Source organism: Salvelinus fontinalis, chromosome 10, assembly GCF_029448725.1.
Source record: "Salvelinus fontinalis isolate EN_2023a chromosome 10, ASM2944872v1, whole genome shotgun sequence".
Taxonomy (NCBI): Eukaryota; Metazoa; Chordata; class Actinopteri; order Salmoniformes; family Salmonidae; genus Salvelinus; species Salvelinus fontinalis.
Genome location: NC_074674.1, coordinates 49,126,960 through 49,146,443, shown reverse-complemented (window position 1 = coordinate 49,146,443; position 19,484 = coordinate 49,126,960). Strand labels below are relative to the sequence as shown.

Below are 19,484 nucleotides of genomic sequence, written 5' to 3'. Positions count from 1 at the left end.
ACTCAAACACCCGCCCACCTGGGTTATTCCACCAAATATTGATTTCTGAACTCGTCCTAAGTTAAAACATTGAATGAATATTAACTTACTTTACTTGCATTATTCGAGGTCTGACAACACTTTTTTGTTATTTTAACCAGTTGTCATTTTCTGCAAATAAATGCTCTAAATGACAATATTTTAATGTGAAATTTGGGAGAAATGTTGCTGGTTTATAGAATAAAACAAATACGTTAATTTTATCCAAACACATACCTATAAATAGTAAAACCAGATAAACTGATAATTTTGCAGTCGTCTCTTAATTTCCTCCAGAGCTGTATATTTATGAAGTCTACTCTTCATTGACAAAACAAAATAGAAAACGCGGCATTTCGTGACGTTCATTGCACTGTGTGTCCCTCGGTCCTCTCCGTTCCCTAATTTCAAAATGGCTGCGTCCACGAATGACAGTAAAGGAGCGTCTCTCTCCAAATCCGAGTATCTGAAACGTTATTTATCTGCAGATGGAGACGCCAAGAAGTCAAAGGAGAAGAAGGCTAAAAAGAAATGCATTAAAGCTACAGGAAAGGGGTGAGTAGGTGTGAAAACACCGGGGGAATATGGAGTTAAACAGTCAGGCAGATAGCTAACGTTAGCTACATAGTTACGTTAGCCTGCTAGCCCTACTACACTGTGATAACGTTAGCTGGCTAGCATAGCTAGCATAACAAACTTAGCTGGTCGATGTTTCGCTGTAGTTTCTGACCTCTGTTGGCGAACTCCAGTAGCTAGTTAACTTGTTGTTATTTGGCAGTAATTTGTAACCGCTCTGTTACTCGGTCTGAGCAGGATGAAGATAGTAGATGACGATGTGGATTGGAAACAGATGACCGGCGAGAAGGGGAACGAAGAGGAGGAGGAGGAGGAAGAGGAGGAGGCGCCAGTGGTAAATAATGCTACATAACTAGCTAACTTTACCGTCACTTTGTTTTCAGTCGGGGTGACCTTTACCAAAGACATCACTTTAGAGTGGCTAGCTATTCCTCTGATCCACTCACCTGTGTCTCTCACTCTGTATTGTGTGTCAGGTTGCTGAGATGATAGACGACCGTCCAGATGAGATCAAACGCCTGGAAGCCTTCAGGACCAGCAACAAATGGAGAGTGATGGGAGGTGAGCCAGACTGCAGCGGAGGTGCGCTCAGGTGTTGTCTGCTGCATGGTGTGTGTCCTAATATATATATTCTCTCTGCTCAGCTGATGAAGAGGTCCCAGAGGAGGAGGAACAGAGAGTTCGACACGATTCGCCAGAGCCCCTGTCGATCAAAAAGACGCGACATGATTCACCAGAGCCCCTGGCACTCAGAAAGCAGCGTCATGATTCGCCGGACGTCTCTCCACCGAGGAGGATTGGACATGAATCCCCCGATGCGTCTCTTCGTAGACTGAAGCCTAGCGTTCCTCCCTCATCATCATCCCAACCCCCCCACAGGACACACAGCAGAGGTGAGACCTGACCCCTAACCTCTGACCCTGAAATCAGTGTTCTTATTGGACAAGTTCAGAGGTGAGAAGGACCAACCTCAATTTGTCCAATAGAAACACATTTGTTGCAGAATTTTTTTCTCAGTTTGGAGTAAACAGTTTCTGTTGCAAAACGGTTTGCTACAGTTTGCGACCAATGAATACAGTCCATGTTAACATCCATTCAAAGACAAATCTCTCTATATAACCCTGGGGTGTATTCATTTAGTACCCGTTTTGCAACGGGAACCGTTTACTCCAAAATGGAAATAGTTTTCTGATTAAAAAAGTTTTATAATGGACAAATTCTGGTCGGTCCGTCCCTGTTTCATTCTGTTTGGTTCAGTTGGTTCCTAATTAATACTCCCCCTACTCTACGGGGTTGTAGTTCACCATACTCCCCTACTCTACAGGGTTGTAGTTCACCATACTCCCCTACTCTACGGGGTTGTAGTTCACCATACTCCCCTACTCTACGGGGTTGTAGTTCACCATACTCCCCCTACTCTACGGGGTTGTAGTTCACCATACTCCCCTACTCTACGGGGTTGTAGTTCACCATACTCCCCTACTCTACGGGGTTGTAGTTCACCATACTCCCCTACTCTACGGGGTTGTAGTTCACCATACTCCCCTACTCTACGGGGTTGTAGTTCACCATACTCCCCTACTCTACAGGGTTGTAGTTCACCATACTCCCCTACTCTACGGGGTTGTAGTTCACCATACTCCCCTACTCTACGGGGTTGTAGTTCACCATACTCCCCTACTCTACAGGGTTGTAGTTCACCATACTCCCCTACTCTACGGGGTTGTAATTCACCATACTCCCCTACTCTACAGGGTTGGTTGTAGTTCACCATACTCCCCTACTCTACAGGGTTGGTTGTAGTTCACCATGCTCCCCTACTCTACAGGGTTGGTTGTAGTTCACCATACTCCCCTACTCTACAGGGTTGGTTGTAGTTCACCATACTCCCCCTACTCTACAGGGTTGGTTGTAGTTCACCATACTCCCCCTACTCTACAGGGTTGGTTGTAGTTCACCATACTCCCCCTACTCTACAGGGTTGGTTGTAGTTCACCATACTCCCCTACTCTACAGGGTTGGTTGTAGTTCACCATACTCCCCTACTCTACAGGGTTGGTTGTAGTTCACCATACTCCCCTACTCTACAGGGTTGGTTGTAGTTCACCATACTCCCCTACTCTACAGGGTTGGTTGTAGTTCACCATACTCCCCTACTCTACAGGGTTGGTTGTAGTTCACCATACTCCCCTACTCTACAGGGTTGGTTGTAGTTCACCATACTCCCCTACTCTACAGGGTTGGTTGTAGTTCACCATACTCCCCTACTCTACAGGGTTGGTTGTAGTTCACCATACTCCCCTACTCTACAGGGTTGGTTGTAGTTCACCATACTCCCCTACTCTACGGGGTTGTAGTTCACCATACTCCCCTACTCTACGGGGTTGTAGTTCACCATACTCCCCTACTCTACGGGGTTGTAGTTCACCATACTCCCCTACTCTACGGGGTTGTAGTTCACCATACTCCCCTACTCTACGGGGTTGTAGTTCACCATACTCCCCTACTCTACGGGGTTGTAGTTCACCATACTCCCCTACTCTACGGGGTTGTAGTTCACCATACTCCCCTACTCTACGGGGTTGTAGTTCACCATACTCCCCTACTCTACGGGGTTGTAGTTCACCATACTCCCCTACTCTACGGGGTTGTAGTTCACCATACTCCCCTACTCTACGGGGTTGTAGTTCACCATACTCCCCTACTCTACGGGGTTGTAGTTCACCATACTCCCCTACTCTACGGGGTTGTAGTTCACCATACTCCCCCTACTCTACGGGGTTGTAGTTCACCATACTCCCCCTACTCTACGGGGTTGTAGTTCACCATACTCCCCCTACTCTACGGGGTTGTAGTTCACCATACTCCCCCTACTCTACGGGGTTGTAGTTCACCATACTCCCCCTACTCTACGGGGTTGTAGTTCACCATACTCCCCCTACTCTACGGGGTTGTAGTTCACCATACTCCCCCTACTCTACGGGGTTGTAGTTCACCATACTCCCCCTACTCTACGGGGTTGTAGTTCACCATACTCCCCCTACTCTACGGGGTTGTAGTTCACCATACTCCCCCTACTCTACGGGGTTGTAGTTCACCATACTCCCCCTACTCTACGGGGTTGTAGTTCACCATACTCCCCCTACTCTACGGGGTTGTAGTTCACCATACTCCCCCTACTCTACGGGGTTGTAGTTCACCATACTCCCCCTACTCTACGGGGTTGTAGTTCACCATACTCCCCCTACTCTACGGGGTTGTAGTTCACCATACTCCCCCTACTCTACGGGGTTGTAGTTCACCATACTCCCCCTACTCTACGGGGTTGTAGTTCACCATACTCCCCCTACTCTACGGGGTTGTAGTTCACCATACTCCCCCTACTCTACGGGGTTGTAGTTCACCATACTCCCCCTACTCTACGGGGTTGTAGTTCACCATACTCCCCCTACTCTACGGGGTTGTAGTTCACCATACTCCCCCTACTCTACGGGGTTGTAGTTCACCATACTCCCCCTACTCTACGGGGTTGTAGTTCACCATACTCCCCCTACTCTACGGGGTTGTAGTTCACCATACTCCCCCTACTCTACGGGGTTGTAGTTCACCATACTCCCCCTACTCTACGGGGTTGTAGTTCACCATACTCCCCCTACTCTACGGGGTTGTAGTTCACCATACTCCCCCTACTCTACGGGGTTGTAGTTCACCATACTCCCCCTACTCTACGGGGTTGTAGTTCACCATACTCCCCCTACTCTACGGGGTTGTAGTTCACCATACTCCCCCTACTCTACGGGGTTGTAGTTCACCATACTCCCCCTACTCTACGGGGTTGTAGTTCACCATACTCCCCCTACTCTACGGGGTTGTAGTTCACCATACTCCCCCTACTCTACGGGGTTGTAGTTCACCATACTCCCCCTACTCTACGGGGTTGTAGTTCACCATACTCCCCCTACTCTACGGGGTTGTAGTTCACCATACTCCCCCTACTCTACGGGGTTGTAGTTCACCATACTCCCCCTACTCTACGGGGTTGTAGTTCACCATACTCCCCCTACTCTACGGGGTTGTAGTTCACCATACTCCCCTACTCTACGGGGTTGTAGTTCACCATACTCCCCCTACTCTACGGGGTTGTAGTTCACCATACTCCCCTACTCTACGGGGTTGTAGTTCACCATACTCCCCCTACTCTACGGGGTTGTAGTTCACCATACTCCCCCTACTCTACGGGGTTGTAGTTCACCATACTCCCCCTACTCTACGGGGTTGTAGTTCACCATACTCCCCCTACTCTACGGGGTTGTAGTTCACCATACTCCCCCTACTCTACGGGGTTGTAGTTCACCATACTCCCCTACTCTACGGGGTTGTAGTTCACCATACTCCCCTACTCTACGGGGTTGTAGTTCACCATACTCCCCTACTCTACGGGGTTGTAGTTCACCATACTCCCCTACTCTACGGGGTTGTAGTTCACCATACTCCCCTACTCTACGGGGTTGTAGTTCACCATACTCCCCTAGTCTACGGGGTTGTAGTTCACCATACTCCCCTAGTCTACGGGGTTGTAGTTCACCATACTCCCCTACTCTACAGGGTTGGTTGTAGTTCACCATACTCCCCTACTCTACAGGGTTGGTTGTAGTTCACCATACTCCCCCTACTCTACAGGGTTGTAGTTCACCATACTCCCCCTACTCTACAGGGTTGTAGTTCACCATACTCCCCTACTCTACAGGGTTGGTTGTAGTTCACCATACTCCCCTACTCTACGGGGTTGTAGTTCACCATACTCCCCTACTCTACAGGGTTGGTTGTAGTTCACCATACTCCCCTACTCTACGGGGTTGTAGTTCACCATACTCCCCTACTCTACAGGGTTGGTTGTAGTTCACCATACTCCCCTAGTCTACGGGGTTGTAGTTCACCATACTCCCCTAGTCTACGGGGTTGTAGTTCACCATACTCCCCTACTCTACAGGGTTGGTTGTAGTTCACCATACTCCCCTACTCTACAGGGTTGGTTGTAGTTCACCATACTCCCCCTACTCTACAGGGTTGTAGTTCACCATACTCCCCCTACTCTACAGGGTTGTAGTTCACCATACTCCCCTACTCTACAGGGTTGGTTGTAGTTCACCATACTCCCCTACTCTACGGGGTTGTAGTTCACCATACTCCCCTACTCTACAGGGTTGGTTGTAGTTCACCATACTCCCCTACTCTACGGGGTTGTAGTTCACCATACTCCCCTACTCTACAGGGTTGGTTGTAGTTCACCATACTCCCCTAGTCTACGGGGTTGTAGTTCACCATACTCCCCTACTCTACGGGGTTGTAGTTCACCATACTCCCCTACTCTACGGGGTTGTAGTTCACCATACTCCCCTACTCTACGGGGTTGTAGTTCACCATACTCCCCTACTCTACGGGGTTGTAGTTCACCATACTCCCCCTACTCTACGGGGTTGTAGTTCACCATACTCCCCCTACTCTACGGGGTTGTAGTTCACCATACTCCCCCTACTCTACAGGGTTGGTTGTAGTTCACCATACTCCCCCTACTCTACAGGGTTGTAGTTCACCATACTCCCCTAGTCTACGGGGTTGTAGTTCACCATACTCCCCTAGTCTACGGGGTTGTAGTTCACCATACTCCCCTACTCTACGGGGTTGTAGTTCACCATACTCCCCCTACTCTACGGGGTTGTAGTTCACCATACTCCCCCTACTCTACGGGGTTGTAGTTCACCATACTCCCCCTACTCTACAGGGTTGGTTGTAGTTCACCATACTCCCCCTACTCTACAGGGTTGTAGTTCACCATACTCCCCTACTCTACGGGGTTGTAGTTCACCATACTCCCCTACTCTACGGGGTTGTAGTTCACCATACTCCCCTACTCTACGGGGTTGTAGTTCACCATACTCCCCCTACTCTACGGGGTTGTAGTTCACCATACTCCCCTACTCTACGGGGTTGTAGTTCACCGTACTCCCCCTACTCTACGGGGTTGTAGTTCACCGTACTTCCCTACTCTACGGGGTTGTAGTTCACCGTGCTCCCCTACTCTACGGGGTTGTAGTTCACCGTACTCCCCTACTCTACGGGGTTGTAGTTCACCGTACTCCCCTACTCTACGGGGTTGTAGTTCACCGTACTCCCCTACTCTACGGGGTTGTAGTTCACCGTACTCCCCTACTCTACGGGGTTGTAGTTCACCGTACTCCCCTACTCTACGGGGTTGTAGTTCACCGTACTCCCCCTACTCTACGGGGTTGTAGTTCACCGTACTCCCCCTACTCTACGGGGTTGTAGTTCACCGTACTCCCCCTACTCTACGGGGTTGTAGTTCACCGTACTCCCCCTACTCTACGGGGTTGTAGTTCACCGTACTCCCCCTACTCTACGGGGTTGTAGTTCACCGTACTCCCCCTACTCTACGGGGTTGTAGTTCACCGTACTCCCCCTACTCTACGGGGTTGTAGTTCACCGTACTCCCCCTACTCTACGGGGTTGTAGTTCACCGTACTCCCCCTACTCTACGGGGTTGTAGTTCACCGTACTCCCCCTACTCTACGGGGTTGTAGTTCACCGTACTCCCCCTACTCTACGGGGTTGTAGTTCACCGTACTCCCCCTACTCTACGGGGTTGTAGTTCACCGTACTCCCCCTACTCTACGGGGTTGTAGTTCACCGTACTCCCCCTACTCTACGGGGTTGTAGTTCACCGTACTCCCCCTACTCTACGGGGTTGTAGTTCACCGTACTCCCCCTACTCTACGGGGTTGTAGTTCACCGTACTCCCCCTACTCTACGGGGTTGTAGTTCACCGTACTCCCCCTACTCTACGGGGTTGTAGTTCACCGTACTCCCCCTACTCTACGGGGTTGTAGTTCACCGTACTCCCCCTACTCTACGGGGTTGTAGTTCACCGTACTCCCCCTACTCTACGGGGTTGTAGTTCACCGTACTCCCCCTACTCTACGGGGTTGTAGTTCACCGTACTCCCCCTACTCTACGGGGTTGTAGTTCACCGTACTCCCCCTACTCTACGGGGTTGTAGTTCACCGTACTCCCCCTACTCTACGGGGTTGTAGTTCACCGTACTCCCCCTACTCTACGGGGTTGTAGTTCACCGTACTCCCCCTACTCTACGGGGTTGTAGTTCACCGTACTCCCCCTACTCTACGGGGTTGTAGTTCACCGTACTCCCCCTACTCTACGGGGTTGTAGTTCACCGTACTCCCCCTACTCTACGGGGTTGTAGTTCACCGTACTCCCCCTACTCTACGGGGTTGTAGTTCACCGTACTCCCCCTACTCTACGGGGTTGTAGTTCACCGTACTCCCCCTACTCTACGGGGTTGTAGTTCACCGTACTCCCCCTACTCTACGGGGTTGTAGTTCACCGTACTCCCCCTACTCTACGGGGTTGTAGTTCACCGTACTCCCCCTACTCTACGGGGTTGTAGTTCACCGTACTCCCCCTACTCTACGGGGTTGTAGTTCACCGTACTCCCCCTACTCTACGGGGTTGTAGTTCACCGTACTCCCCCTACTCTACGGGGTTGTAGTTCACCGTACTCCCCCTACTCTACGGGGTTGTAGTTCACCGTACTCCCCCTACTCTACGGGGTTGTAGTTCACCGTACTCCCCCTACTCTACGGGGTTGTAGTTCACCGTACTCCCCCTACTCTACGGGGTTGTAGTTCACCGTACTCCCCCTACTCTACGGGGTTGTAGTTCACCGTACTCCCCTACTCTACGGGGTTGTAGTTCACCGTACTCCCCTACTCTACGGGGTTGTAGTTCACCGTACTCCCCTACTCTACGGGGTTGTAGTTCACCGTACTCCCCTACTCTACGGGGTTGGTTGTAGTTCACCGTACTCCCCTACTCTACGGGGTTGGTTGTAGTTCACCGTACTCCCCTACTCTACGGGGTTGGTTGTAGTTCACCGTACTCCCCTACTCTACGGGGTTGGTTGTAGTTCACCGTACTCCCCTACTCTACGGGGTTGGTTGTAGTTCACCGTACTCCCCTACTCTACGGGGTTGGTTGTAGTTCACCGTACTCCCCTACTCTACGGGGTTGGTTGTAGTTCACCGTACTCCCCTACTCTACGGGGTTGGTTGTAGTTCACCGCACTCCCCTACTCTACGGGGTTGGTTGTAGTTCACCGCACTCCCCTACTCTACGGGGTTGGTTGTAGTTCACCGCACTCCCCTACTCTACGGGGTTGGTTGTAGTTCACCGCACTCCCCTACTCTACGGGGTTGGTTGTAGTTCACCGTACTCCCCTACTCTACGGGGTTGGTTGTAGTTCACCGTACTCCCCTACTCTACGGGGTTGGTTGTAGTTCACCGTACTCCCCTACTCTACGGGGTTGGTTGTAGTTCACCGTACTCCCCTACTCTACGGGGTTGGTTGTAGTTCACCGTACTCCCCTACTCTACGGGGTTGGTTGTAGTTCACCGTACTCCCCTACTCTACGGGGTTGTAGTTCACCGTACTCCCCTACTCTACGGGGTTGTAGTTCACCGTACTCCCCTACTCTACGGGGTTGTAGTTCACCGTACTCCCCCTACTCTACGGGGTTGTAGTTCACCGTACTCCCCTACTCTACAGGGTTGGTTGTAGTTCACCGTACTCCCCTACTCTACAGGGTTGGTTGTAGTTCACCGTACTCCCCTACTCTACAGGGTTGGTTGTAGTTCACCGTACTCCCCTACTCTACAGGGTTGGTTGTAGTTCACCGTACTCCCCTACTCTACAGGGTTGGTTGTAGTTCACCGTACTCCCCTACTCTACAGGGTTGGTTGTAGTTCACCGTACTCCCCTACTCTACAGGGTTGGTTGTAGTTCACCGTACTCCCCTACTCTACAGGGTTGGTTGTAGTTCACCGTACTCCCCTACTCTACAGGGTTGGTTGTAGTTCACCGTACTCCCCTACTCTACAGGGTTGGTTGTAGTTCACCGTACTCCCCTACTCTACAGGGTTGGTTGTAGTTCACCGTACTCCCCTACTCTACAGGGTTGGTTGTAGTTCACCGTACTCCCCTACTCTACAGGGTTGGTTGTAGTTCACCGTACTCCCCTACTCTACAGGGTTGGTTGTAGTTCACCGTACTCCCCTACTCTACAGGGTTGGTTGTAGTTCACCGTACTCCCCTACTCTACAGGGTTGGTTGTAGTTCACCGTACTCCCCCTACTCTACGGGGTTGGTTGTAGTTCACCGTACTCCCCCTACTCTACGGGGTTGGTTGTAGTTCACCATACTCCCCCTACTCTACGGGGTTGGTTGTAGTTCACCATACTCCCCCTACTCTACGGGGTTGGTTGTAGTTCACCATACTCCCCCTACTCTACGGGGTTGGTTGTAGTTCACCATACTCCCCCTACTCTACGGGGTTGGTTGTAGTTCACCATACTCCCCCTACTCTACGGGGTTGGTTGTAGTTCACCATACTCCCCCTACTCTACGGGGTTGGTTGTAGTTCACCATACTCCCCCTACTCTACGGGGTTGGTTGTAGTTCACCATACTCCCCCTACTCTACGGGGTTGGTTGTAGTTCACCATACTCCCCCTACTCTACGGGGTTGGTTGTAGTTCACCATACTCCCCCTACTCTACGGGGTTGGTTGTAGTTCACCATACTCCCCCTACTCTACGGGGTTGGTTGTAGTTCACCATACTCCCCCTACTCTACGGGGTTGGTTGTAGTTCACCATACTCCCCCTACTCTACGGGGTTGGTTGTAGTTCACCATACTCCCCCTACTCTACGGGGTTGGTTGTAGTTCACCATACTCCCCCTACTCTACGGGGTTGGTTGTAGTTCACCATACTCCCCCTACTCTACGGGGTTGGTTGTAGTTCACCATACTCCCCCTACTCTACGGGGTTGGTTGTAGTTCACCATACTCCCCCTACTCTACGGGGTTGGTTGTAGTTCACCATACTCCCCCTACTCTACGGGGTTGGTTGTAGTTCACCATACTCCCCCTACTCTACGGGGTTGGTTGTAGTTCACCATACTCCCCCTACTCTACGGGGTTGGTTGTAGTTCACCATACTCCCCTACTCTACGGGGTTGGTTGTAGTTCACCATACTCCCCTACTCTACGGGGTTGGTTGTAGTTCACCATACTCCCCCTACTCTACGGGGTTGGTTGTAGTTCACCATACTCCCCCTACTCTACGGGGTTGGTTGTAGTTCACCATACTCCCCCTACTCTACGGGGTTGGTTGTAGTTCACCATACTCCCCCTACTCTACGGGGTTGGTTGTAGTTCACCATACTCCCCCTACTCTACGGGGTTGGTTGTAGTTCACCATACTCCCCCTACTCTACGGGGTTGGTTGTAGTTCACCATACTCCCCCTACTCTACGGGGTTGGTTGTAGTTCACCATACTCCCCCTACTCTACGGGGTTGGTTGTAGTTCACCATACTCCCCCTACTCTACGGGGTTGGTTGTAGTTCACCATACTCCCCCTACTCTACGGGGTTGGTTGTAGTTCACCATACTCCCCCTACTCTACGGGGTTGGTTGTAGTTCACCATACTCCCCCTACTCTACGGGGTTGGTTGTAGTTCACCATACTCCCCCTACTCTACGGGGTTGGTTGTAGTTCACCATACTCCCCCTACTCTACGGGGTTGGTTGTAGTTCACCATACTCCCCCTACTCTACGGGGTTGGTTGTAGTTCACCATACTCCCCCTACTCTACGGGGTTGGTTGTAGTTCACCATACTCCCCCTACTCTACGGGGTTGGTTGTAGTTCACCATACTCCCCCTACTCTACGGGGTTGGTTGTAGTTCACCATACTCCCCCTACTCTACGGGGTTGGTTGTAGTTCACCATACTCCCCCTACTCTACGGGGTTGGTTGTAGTTCACCATACTCCCCCTACTCTACGGGGTTGGTTGTAGTTCACCATACTCCCCCTACTCTACGGGGTTGGTTGTAGTTCACCATACTCCCCCTACTCTACGGGGTTGGTTGTAGTTCACCATACTCCCCCTACTCTACGGGGTTGGTTGTAGTTCACCATACTCCCCCTACTCTACGGGGTTGGTTGTAGTTCACCATACTCCCCCTACTCTACGGGGTTGGTTGTAGTTCACCATACTCCCCCTACTCTACGGGGTTGGTTGTAGTTCACCATACTCCCCCTACTCTACGGGGTTGGTTGTAGTTCACCATACTCCCCCTACTCTACGGGGTTGGTTGTAGTTCACCATACTCCCCCTACTCTACGGGGTTGGTTGTAGTTCACCATACTCCCCCTACTCTACGGGGTTGGTTGTAGTTCACCATACTCCCCCTACTCTACGGGGTTGGTTGTAGTTCACCATACTCCCCCTACTCTACGGGGTTGGTTGTAGTTCACCATACTCCCCCTACTCTACGGGGTTGGTTGTAGTTCACCATACTCCCCCTACTCTACGGGGTTGGTTGTAGTTCACCATACTCCCCCTACTCTACGGGGTTGGTTGTAGTTCACCATACTCCCCCTACTCTACGGGGTTGGTTGTAGTTCACCATACTCCCCCTACTCTACGGGGTTGGTTGTAGTTCACCATACTCCCCCTACTCTACGGGGTTGGTTGTAGTTCACCATACTCCCCCTACTCTACGGGGTTGGTTGTAGTTCACCATACTCCCCCTACTCTACGGGGTTGGTTGTAGTTCACCATACTCCCCCTACTCTACGGGGTTGGTTGTAGTTCACCATACTCCCCCTACTCTACGGGGTTGGTTGTAGTTCACCATACTCCCCCTACTCTACGGGGTTGGTTGTAGTTCACCATACTCCCCCTACTCTACGGGGTTGGTTGTAGTTCACCATACTCCCCCTACTCTACGGGGTTGGTTGTAGTTCACCATACTCCCCCTACTCTACGGGGTTGGTTGTAGTTCACCATACTCCCCCTACTCTACGGGGTTGGTTGTAGTTCACCATACTCCCCCTACTCTACGGGGTTGGTTGTAGTTCACCATACTCCCCCTACTCTACGGGGTTGGTTGTAGTTCACCATACTCCCCCTACTCTACGGGGTTGGTTGTAGTTCACCATACTCCCCCTACTCTACGGGGTTGGTTGTAGTTCACCATACTCCCCCTACTCTACGGGGTTGGTTGTAGTTCACCATACTCCCCCTACTCTACGGGGTTGGTTGTAGTTCACCATACTCCCCCTACTCTACGGGGTTGGTTGTAGTTCACCATACTCCCCCTACTCTACGGGGTTGGTTGTAGTTTACCATACTCCCCCTACTCTACGGGGTTGGTTGTAGTTTACCATACTCCCCCTACTCTACGGGGTTGGTTGTAGTTTACCATACTCCCCCTACTCTACGGGGTTGGTTGTAGTTTACCATACTCCCCCTACTCTACGGGGTTGGTTGTAGTTTACCATACTCCCCCTACTCTACGGGGTTGGTTGTAGTTTACCATACTCCCCCTACTCTACGGGGTTGGTTGTAGTTTACCATACTCCCCCTACTCTACGGGGTTGGTTGTAGTTTACCATACTCCCCCTACTCTACGGGGTTGGTTGTAGTTTACCATACTCCCCCTACTCTACGGGGTTGGTTGTAGTTTACCATACTCCCCCTACTCTACGGGGTTGGTTGTAGTTTACCATACTCCCCCTACTCTACGGGGTTGGTTGTAGTTTACCATACTCCCCCTACTCTACGGGGTTGGTTGTAGTTTACCATACTCCCCCTACTCTACGGGGTTGGTTGTAGTTTACCATACTCCCCCTACTCTACGGGGTTGGTTGTAGTTTACCATACTCCCCCTACTCTACGGGGTTGGTTGTAGTTCACCATACTCCCCCTACTCTACGGGGTTGGTTGTAGTTCACCATACTCCCCCTACTCTACGGGGTTGGTTGTAGTTCACCATACTCCCCCTACTCTACGGGGTTGGTTGTAGTTCACCATACTCCCCCTACTCTACGGGGTTGGTTGTAGTTCACCATACTCCCCCTACTCTACGGGGTTGGTTGTAGTTCACCATACTCCCCCTACTCTACGGGGTTGGTTGTAGTTCACCATACTCCCCCTACTCTACGGGGTTGGTTGTAGTTCACCATACTCCCCCTACTCTACGGGGTTGGTTGTAGTTCACCATACTCCCCCTACTCTACGGGGTTGGTTGTAGTTCACCATACTCCCCCTACTCTACGGGGTTGGTTGTAGTTCACCATACTCCCCCTACTCTACGGGGTTGGTTGTAGTTCACCATACTCCCCCTACTCTACGGGGTTGGTTGTAGTTCACCATACTCCCCCTACTCTACGGGGTTGGTTGTAGTTCACCATACTCCCCCTACTCTACGGGGTTGGTTGTAGTTCACCATACTCCCCCTACTCTACGGGGTTGGTTGTAGTTCACCATACTCCCCCTACTCTACGGGGTTGGTTGTAGTTCACCATACTCCCCCTACTCTACGGGGTTGTAGTTCACCATACTCCCCCTACTCTACGGGGTTGTAGTTCACCATACTCCCCCTACTCTACGGGGTTGTAGTTCACCATACTCCCCCTACTCTACGGGGTTGTAGTTCACCATACTCCCCTACTCTACGGGGTTGTAGTTCACCATACTCCCCCTACTCTACAGGGTTGGTTGTAGTTCACCATACTCCCCCTACTCTACAGGGTTGGTTGTAGTTCACCATACTCCCCCTACTCTACGGGGTTGTAGTTCACCATACTCCCCCTACTCTACGGGGTTGTAGTTCACCATACTCCCCCTACTCTACGGGGTTGTAGTTCACCATACTCCCCTACTCTACGGGGTTGTAGTTCACCATACTCCCCTACTCTACAGGGTTGGTTGTAGTTCACCATACTCCCCTACTCTACAGGGTTGGTTGTAGTTCACCATACTCCCCTACTCTACAGGGTTGGTTGTAGTTCACCATACTCCCCTACTCTACAGGGTTGGTTGTAGTTCACCATACTCCCCTACTCTACGGGGTTGTAGTTCACCATACTCCCCCTACTCTACGGGGTTGTAGTTCACCATACTCCCCTACTCTACGGGGTTGTAGTTCACCATACTCCCCCTACTCTACGGGGTTGTAGTTCACCATACTCCCCCTACTCTACGGGGTTGTAGTTCACCATACTCCCCCTACTCTACAGGGTTGGTTGTAGTTCACCATACTCCCCTACTCTACAGGGTTGTAGTTCACCATACTCCCCCTACTCTACGGGGTTGTAGTTCACCATACTCCCCTACTCTACCTCTATTATATTATATATTATGTTTTTCTTCAGATTCATCTCCGTCCAGGAGGCGGGCTCAGAACGGGCCCGGCTCAGACTCAGACCAATCACCTCCAAGGAAAAGGACACAGGTGGGAGGGGCCTCTGATTCTGACCAATCACCGCCCAGGAGAAGGCGAAAGGGAGGGCAGAACTGTGATTCTGACCAATCGCCCCCCAGGAGGCGACCCCATGGTGGGAGGGGCTCAGACTCTGACCTCTCCCCCCCTCGCAGGCCTGACCAATCACAGGTGAGCATGTGGAGCTGAAGGGACGAGGCACAGAAATTCAAGTTTTCGGCCACGTTCAGTTTGTTGTGGATTGTTGCAGATAGAAATGTCATGAATAGAGCCGACATGAATTCTACATGTCCGAGAGGCATATTTCTATCTGAACGTCCCAATGCGTCCTGCTGAACACGCCCCTGTAGCGTAGAGAAGTTTTGTGGAAGCTTTGCCTATTCTAACGTACGTGTGTGTGTGTGTGTGTGTGTGTGTGTGTGTGTGTGTAGTCTCGGAGCATGCTGTCAGGAGGCGCAGCAGGACTGGTATCAGTGGAGGTTCTAAGAAGAGAACAGGAGGAGAACCGACGCAGAGACAAGATCAACCAGCCGCTAGAAGGTACCACACACTACACACACACACTACACACACCCTCCCACTGTATGTTACTAGCGCTAGTCTGCTGTACCTACTCCATTCACTAGGTAGTGTTAGCTAGCGCTAGTCTGCTGTACCTACTCCATTCACTAGGTAGTGTTAGCTAGCGCTAGTCTGCTGTACCTACTCCATTCACTGGGTAGTGCTAGCTAGCGCTAGTCTGCTGTACCTACTCCATTCACTAGGTAGTGTTAGCTAGCGCTAGTCTGCTGTACCTACTCCATTCACTAGGTAGTGTTAGCTAGCGCTAGTCTGCTGTACCTACTCCACTCACTAGGTAGTGTTAGCTAGCGCTAGTCTGCTGTACCTACTCCATTCACTAGGTAGTGTTAGCTAGCGCTAGTCTGCTCTACCTACTCCATTCACTAGGTAGTGCTAGCTAGCGCTAGTCTGCTGTACCTACTCCACTCACTAGGTAGTGTTAGCTAGCGCTAGTTTGCTGTACCTACTCCACTCACTAGGTAGTGTTAGCTAGCGCTAGTCTGCTGTACCTACTCCACTCACTAGGTAGTGTTAGCTAGCGCTAGTCTGCTGTACCTACTCCACTCACTAGGTAGTGTTAGCTAGCGCTAGTCTGCTCTACCTACTCCACTCACTAGGTAGTGTTAGCTAGCGCTAGTTTGCTGTACCTACTCCACTCACTAGGTAGTGTTAGCTAGCGCTAGTCTGCTGTACCTACTCCATTCACTAGGTAGTGTTAGCTAGCGCTAGTCTGCTGTACCTACTCCATTCACTAGGTAGTGTTAGCTAGCGCTAGTCTGCTGTACCTACTCCATTCACTGGGTAGTGTTAGCTAGCGCTAGTCTGCTGTACCTACTCCATTCACTAGGTAGTGTTAGCTAGCGCTAGTCTGCTGTACCTACTCCATTCACTAGGTAGTGTTAGCTAGCGCTAGTCTGCTCTACCTACTCCATTCACTAGGTAGTGCTAGCTAGCGCTAGTCTGCTGTACCTACTCCACTCACTAGGTAGTGTTAGCTAGCGCTAGTTTGCTGTACCTACTCCACTCACTAGGTAGTGTTAGCTAGCGCTAGTCTGCTGTACCTACTCCACTCACTAGGTAGTGTTAGCTAGCGCTAGTCTGCTGTACCTACTCCACTCACTAGGTAGTGTTAGCTAGCGCTAGTCTGCTCTACCTACTCCACTCACTAGGTAGTGTTAGCTAGCGCTAGTTTGCTGTACCTACTCCACTCACTAGGTAGTGTTAGCTAGCGCTAGTCTGCTGTACCTACTCCATTCACTAGGTAGTGTTAGCTAGCGCTAGTCTGCTGTACCTACTCCATTCACTAGGTAGTGTTAGCTAGCGCTAGTTTGCTGTACCTACTCCACTCACTAGGTAGTGTTAGCTAGCGCTAGTCTGCTGTACCTACTCCATTCACTAGGTAGTGTTAGCTAGCGCTAGTCTGCTGTACCTACTCCACTCACTAGGTAGTGTTAGCTAGCGCTAGTCTGCTGTACCTACTCCACTCACTAGGTAGCGTTAGCTAGCGCTAGTCTGCTGTACCTACTCCATTCACTAGGTAGTGTTAGCTAGCGCTAGTCTGCTGTACCTACTCCACTCACTAGGTAGCGTTAGCTAGCGCTAGTCTGCTGTACCTACTCCACTCACTAGATGTAATACTATGTGCTATATTATACTAATCCATCTGTGTTTTGTCTCCTGCAGATGCGTCTCGTAATGCGGAGACTGTGTTCAGAGATAAGAGTGGGAAGCGGAGAGACATCGAGACGGAGAGAGAAGAGCAGAGGAGGAAGGCAGGAGAGAAGGCAGAGAAAGACCTTAAATATGCTCAGTGGGGGAAAGGGTGAGAGAGACTGTGTGTGTAGATATGTATAGAATGCTATTCTCTACATTGTAGAATAATAGTTAAGACATCAAAACTATGAAATAACACATATGGAATCATGTAGTAACCAGAAAAAGTGTTAAACAAATCAAAATATATTTTATATTTGAGATTCTTCAAAGTAGCCACCCTTTGCCTCCTTGATGGCAGCTTTGCACACTCTTGCAATCTCACACCATGGATTAAACAAGTGACATCAATAAGGGATCATAGCTTTCACCTGGTCAGTCTGTCTATGTCATCTACGTGTGTATGTGTGTGTGTGTGTGTGTGTGTGTGTGTAGTGTGGCCCAGGGCCAGATGCAGCAGCAGAATGTTGAGGACGCGTTGAGGGAATCCCAGAAGCCTCTAGCACGTTCCTGTAATGACCAGGACCTGGACAGGATGTTGAGAGAGCAGGAGAGAGAGGGAGACCCCATGTTGGCCATGATGAGACGCAAAAAGGACCGAGACAACAAACTACGAGGACTCAAAGGTGTGTGGGGGGGAGAGGGGGGGGGGTTAGGCCACATCGGGATTTCAACGTTCAGCAAAAGGCCACACCCAATTCATTTTGGCGACAGCTTCTTCTGTTTTTCTCGACAAAATTGAATTTGTAGGCCAGAAAAACAGTAGTTATTTGACAATCTATATCGTAGGTTACATGATGTTGTGTTCTTTGTTTTCTGTCTGGTGTGTGAAGGGTTAACATGAAACAAATGCTAAGATTCTACTTGTGATGTACCACAGGTTTCCAACCCTCCTCGGCCAATCACAATGAATCTCTCTGACACTTCCTGTTGTTGTTTACAGAGAAGCCTCGCTACAAAGGCCCGGCTCCGCCCCCAAACCGCTTCGACATTCCACCAGGCTATCGTTGGGACGGAGTGGACAGGTACACCTCTCACCCCCTGTGTGTGTGATGGGGAGGGGGGGTTGTGTGTGGGGGGGGTCTGTGTTGGGGGGGTTTGTGTGTGTGTTGGGGGGGGGGTTGTGTGTGTGTGGGGGGGAGTCTTTGTGTGTGTGGGGGGGGGGGGGGATCTGGGTTGGGGGGGTTTGTGTGTGTGTTGGGAGTCTTTGTGTGTGTGTGGGGGGGGGGTCTGGGTTGCGGGTGTGTGTGTGTGTTTGTGTTGGGGGGGGGGTGTAGCGCCACATTGATATATAATTAGCTTTATCATATATAATTAGAATTAATATAATGTATCATTATATATAATTAACATTATCATTAATATATAATTACTCTTGTTTTTTTGCTCGCCCATATTATTGTATCTGTAATGTGTGTGTGTGTGTGTGTGTGTGTGTGTGTTTCAGGTCGAATGGTTTTGAACAGAAGCGTTACACCAGGATGGCTGATAAGAAGGCTGTGCAGGAGATGGCCTACAAGTGGAGCGTAGAAGATATGTAGAGGAGAGATGGAGACAGAGGCCCTGGCTGACTGGCTGGTTGGCTGGCTGGCTGGCTGACTGGCTGGCTGACTGACTGGCTGACTGACTGGCTGGCTGGCTGGTTGGCTGGCTGACTGACTGACTGGCTGGTTGGCTGGCTGACTGGCTGGTTGGCTGACTGACTGGCTGGCTGACTGGCTGGCTGGCTGGCTGGCTGGCTGGCTGTTAAGAGAACATCTACACCATCAAACTGCTTCAACAAACCCAGCAGGCTCTACTGTACTGTGTAAAGGAAGTCAACGATGTGTCCTGTTTTTTTCTGCTTTATTAAACACTGTTTTGTAACTCTGTTTGTTCCTGATTTATATATATTATGTTAACGGCAGAGTCCGTGAGGTGACGCCCAGCAGCACCGCAAATATCAAGATGAGCCCTTACCCAGTCACACAGAGTCTCAAGATGAGCCCTTACCCAGTCACACAGAGTCTCAAGATGAGCCCTTACCCAGTCACACAGTCTCAAGATGAGCCCTTACCCAGTCACACAGAGTCTCAAGATGAGCCCTTACCCAGTCACACAGAGTCTCAAGATGAGCCCTTACCCAGTCAGAGTCTCAAGATGAGCCCTTACCCAGTCAGAGTATCAAGATGAGCCCTTACTCAGTCAGAGTATCAAGATGAGCCCTTACCCAGTCACACAGTCTCAAGA

At 50.8% G+C, this 19,484-nt stretch overlaps 1 protein-coding gene across 1 annotated transcript; it reads left to right on the top strand.

The window, feature by feature from the left end:
- Positions 1-405: 405 nt before the first annotated feature.
- Positions 406-19,125, top strand: bud13 (BUD13 homolog). The gene is made up of 10 exons (XM_055936942.1): positions 406-573; positions 832-928; positions 1,071-1,155; positions 1,239-1,487; positions 14,914-15,152; positions 15,413-15,521; positions 17,226-17,364; positions 17,691-17,881; positions 18,199-18,280; positions 18,703-19,125. The coding sequence occupies exons 1-10, from the start codon at positions 431-433 to the stop codon at positions 18,794-18,796; spliced, it is 1,428 nt and encodes a 475-aa protein (XP_055792917.1). The 5' UTR covers positions 406-430; the 3' UTR covers positions 18,797-19,125.
- The last annotated feature ends 359 nt before the right edge of the window (positions 19,126-19,484 follow it).

Bases quoted from the DNA above. Each gene is read 5' to 3' on its own strand.
- bud13 (XM_055936942.1), top strand. From the start codon at position 431: ATGGCTGCGTCCACGAATGACAGTAAAGGAGCGTCTCTCTCCAAATCC. The intron at 15,153-15,412 runs GTGAGCATGTGG...GTGTGTGTGTAG, and splicing joins GCAGGCCTGACCAATCACAG to TCTCGGAGCATGCTGTCAGG. The intron at 17,365-17,690 runs GTGAGAGAGACT...GTGTGTGTGTAG, and splicing joins TATGCTCAGTGGGGGAAAGG to TGTGGCCCAGGGCCAGATGC.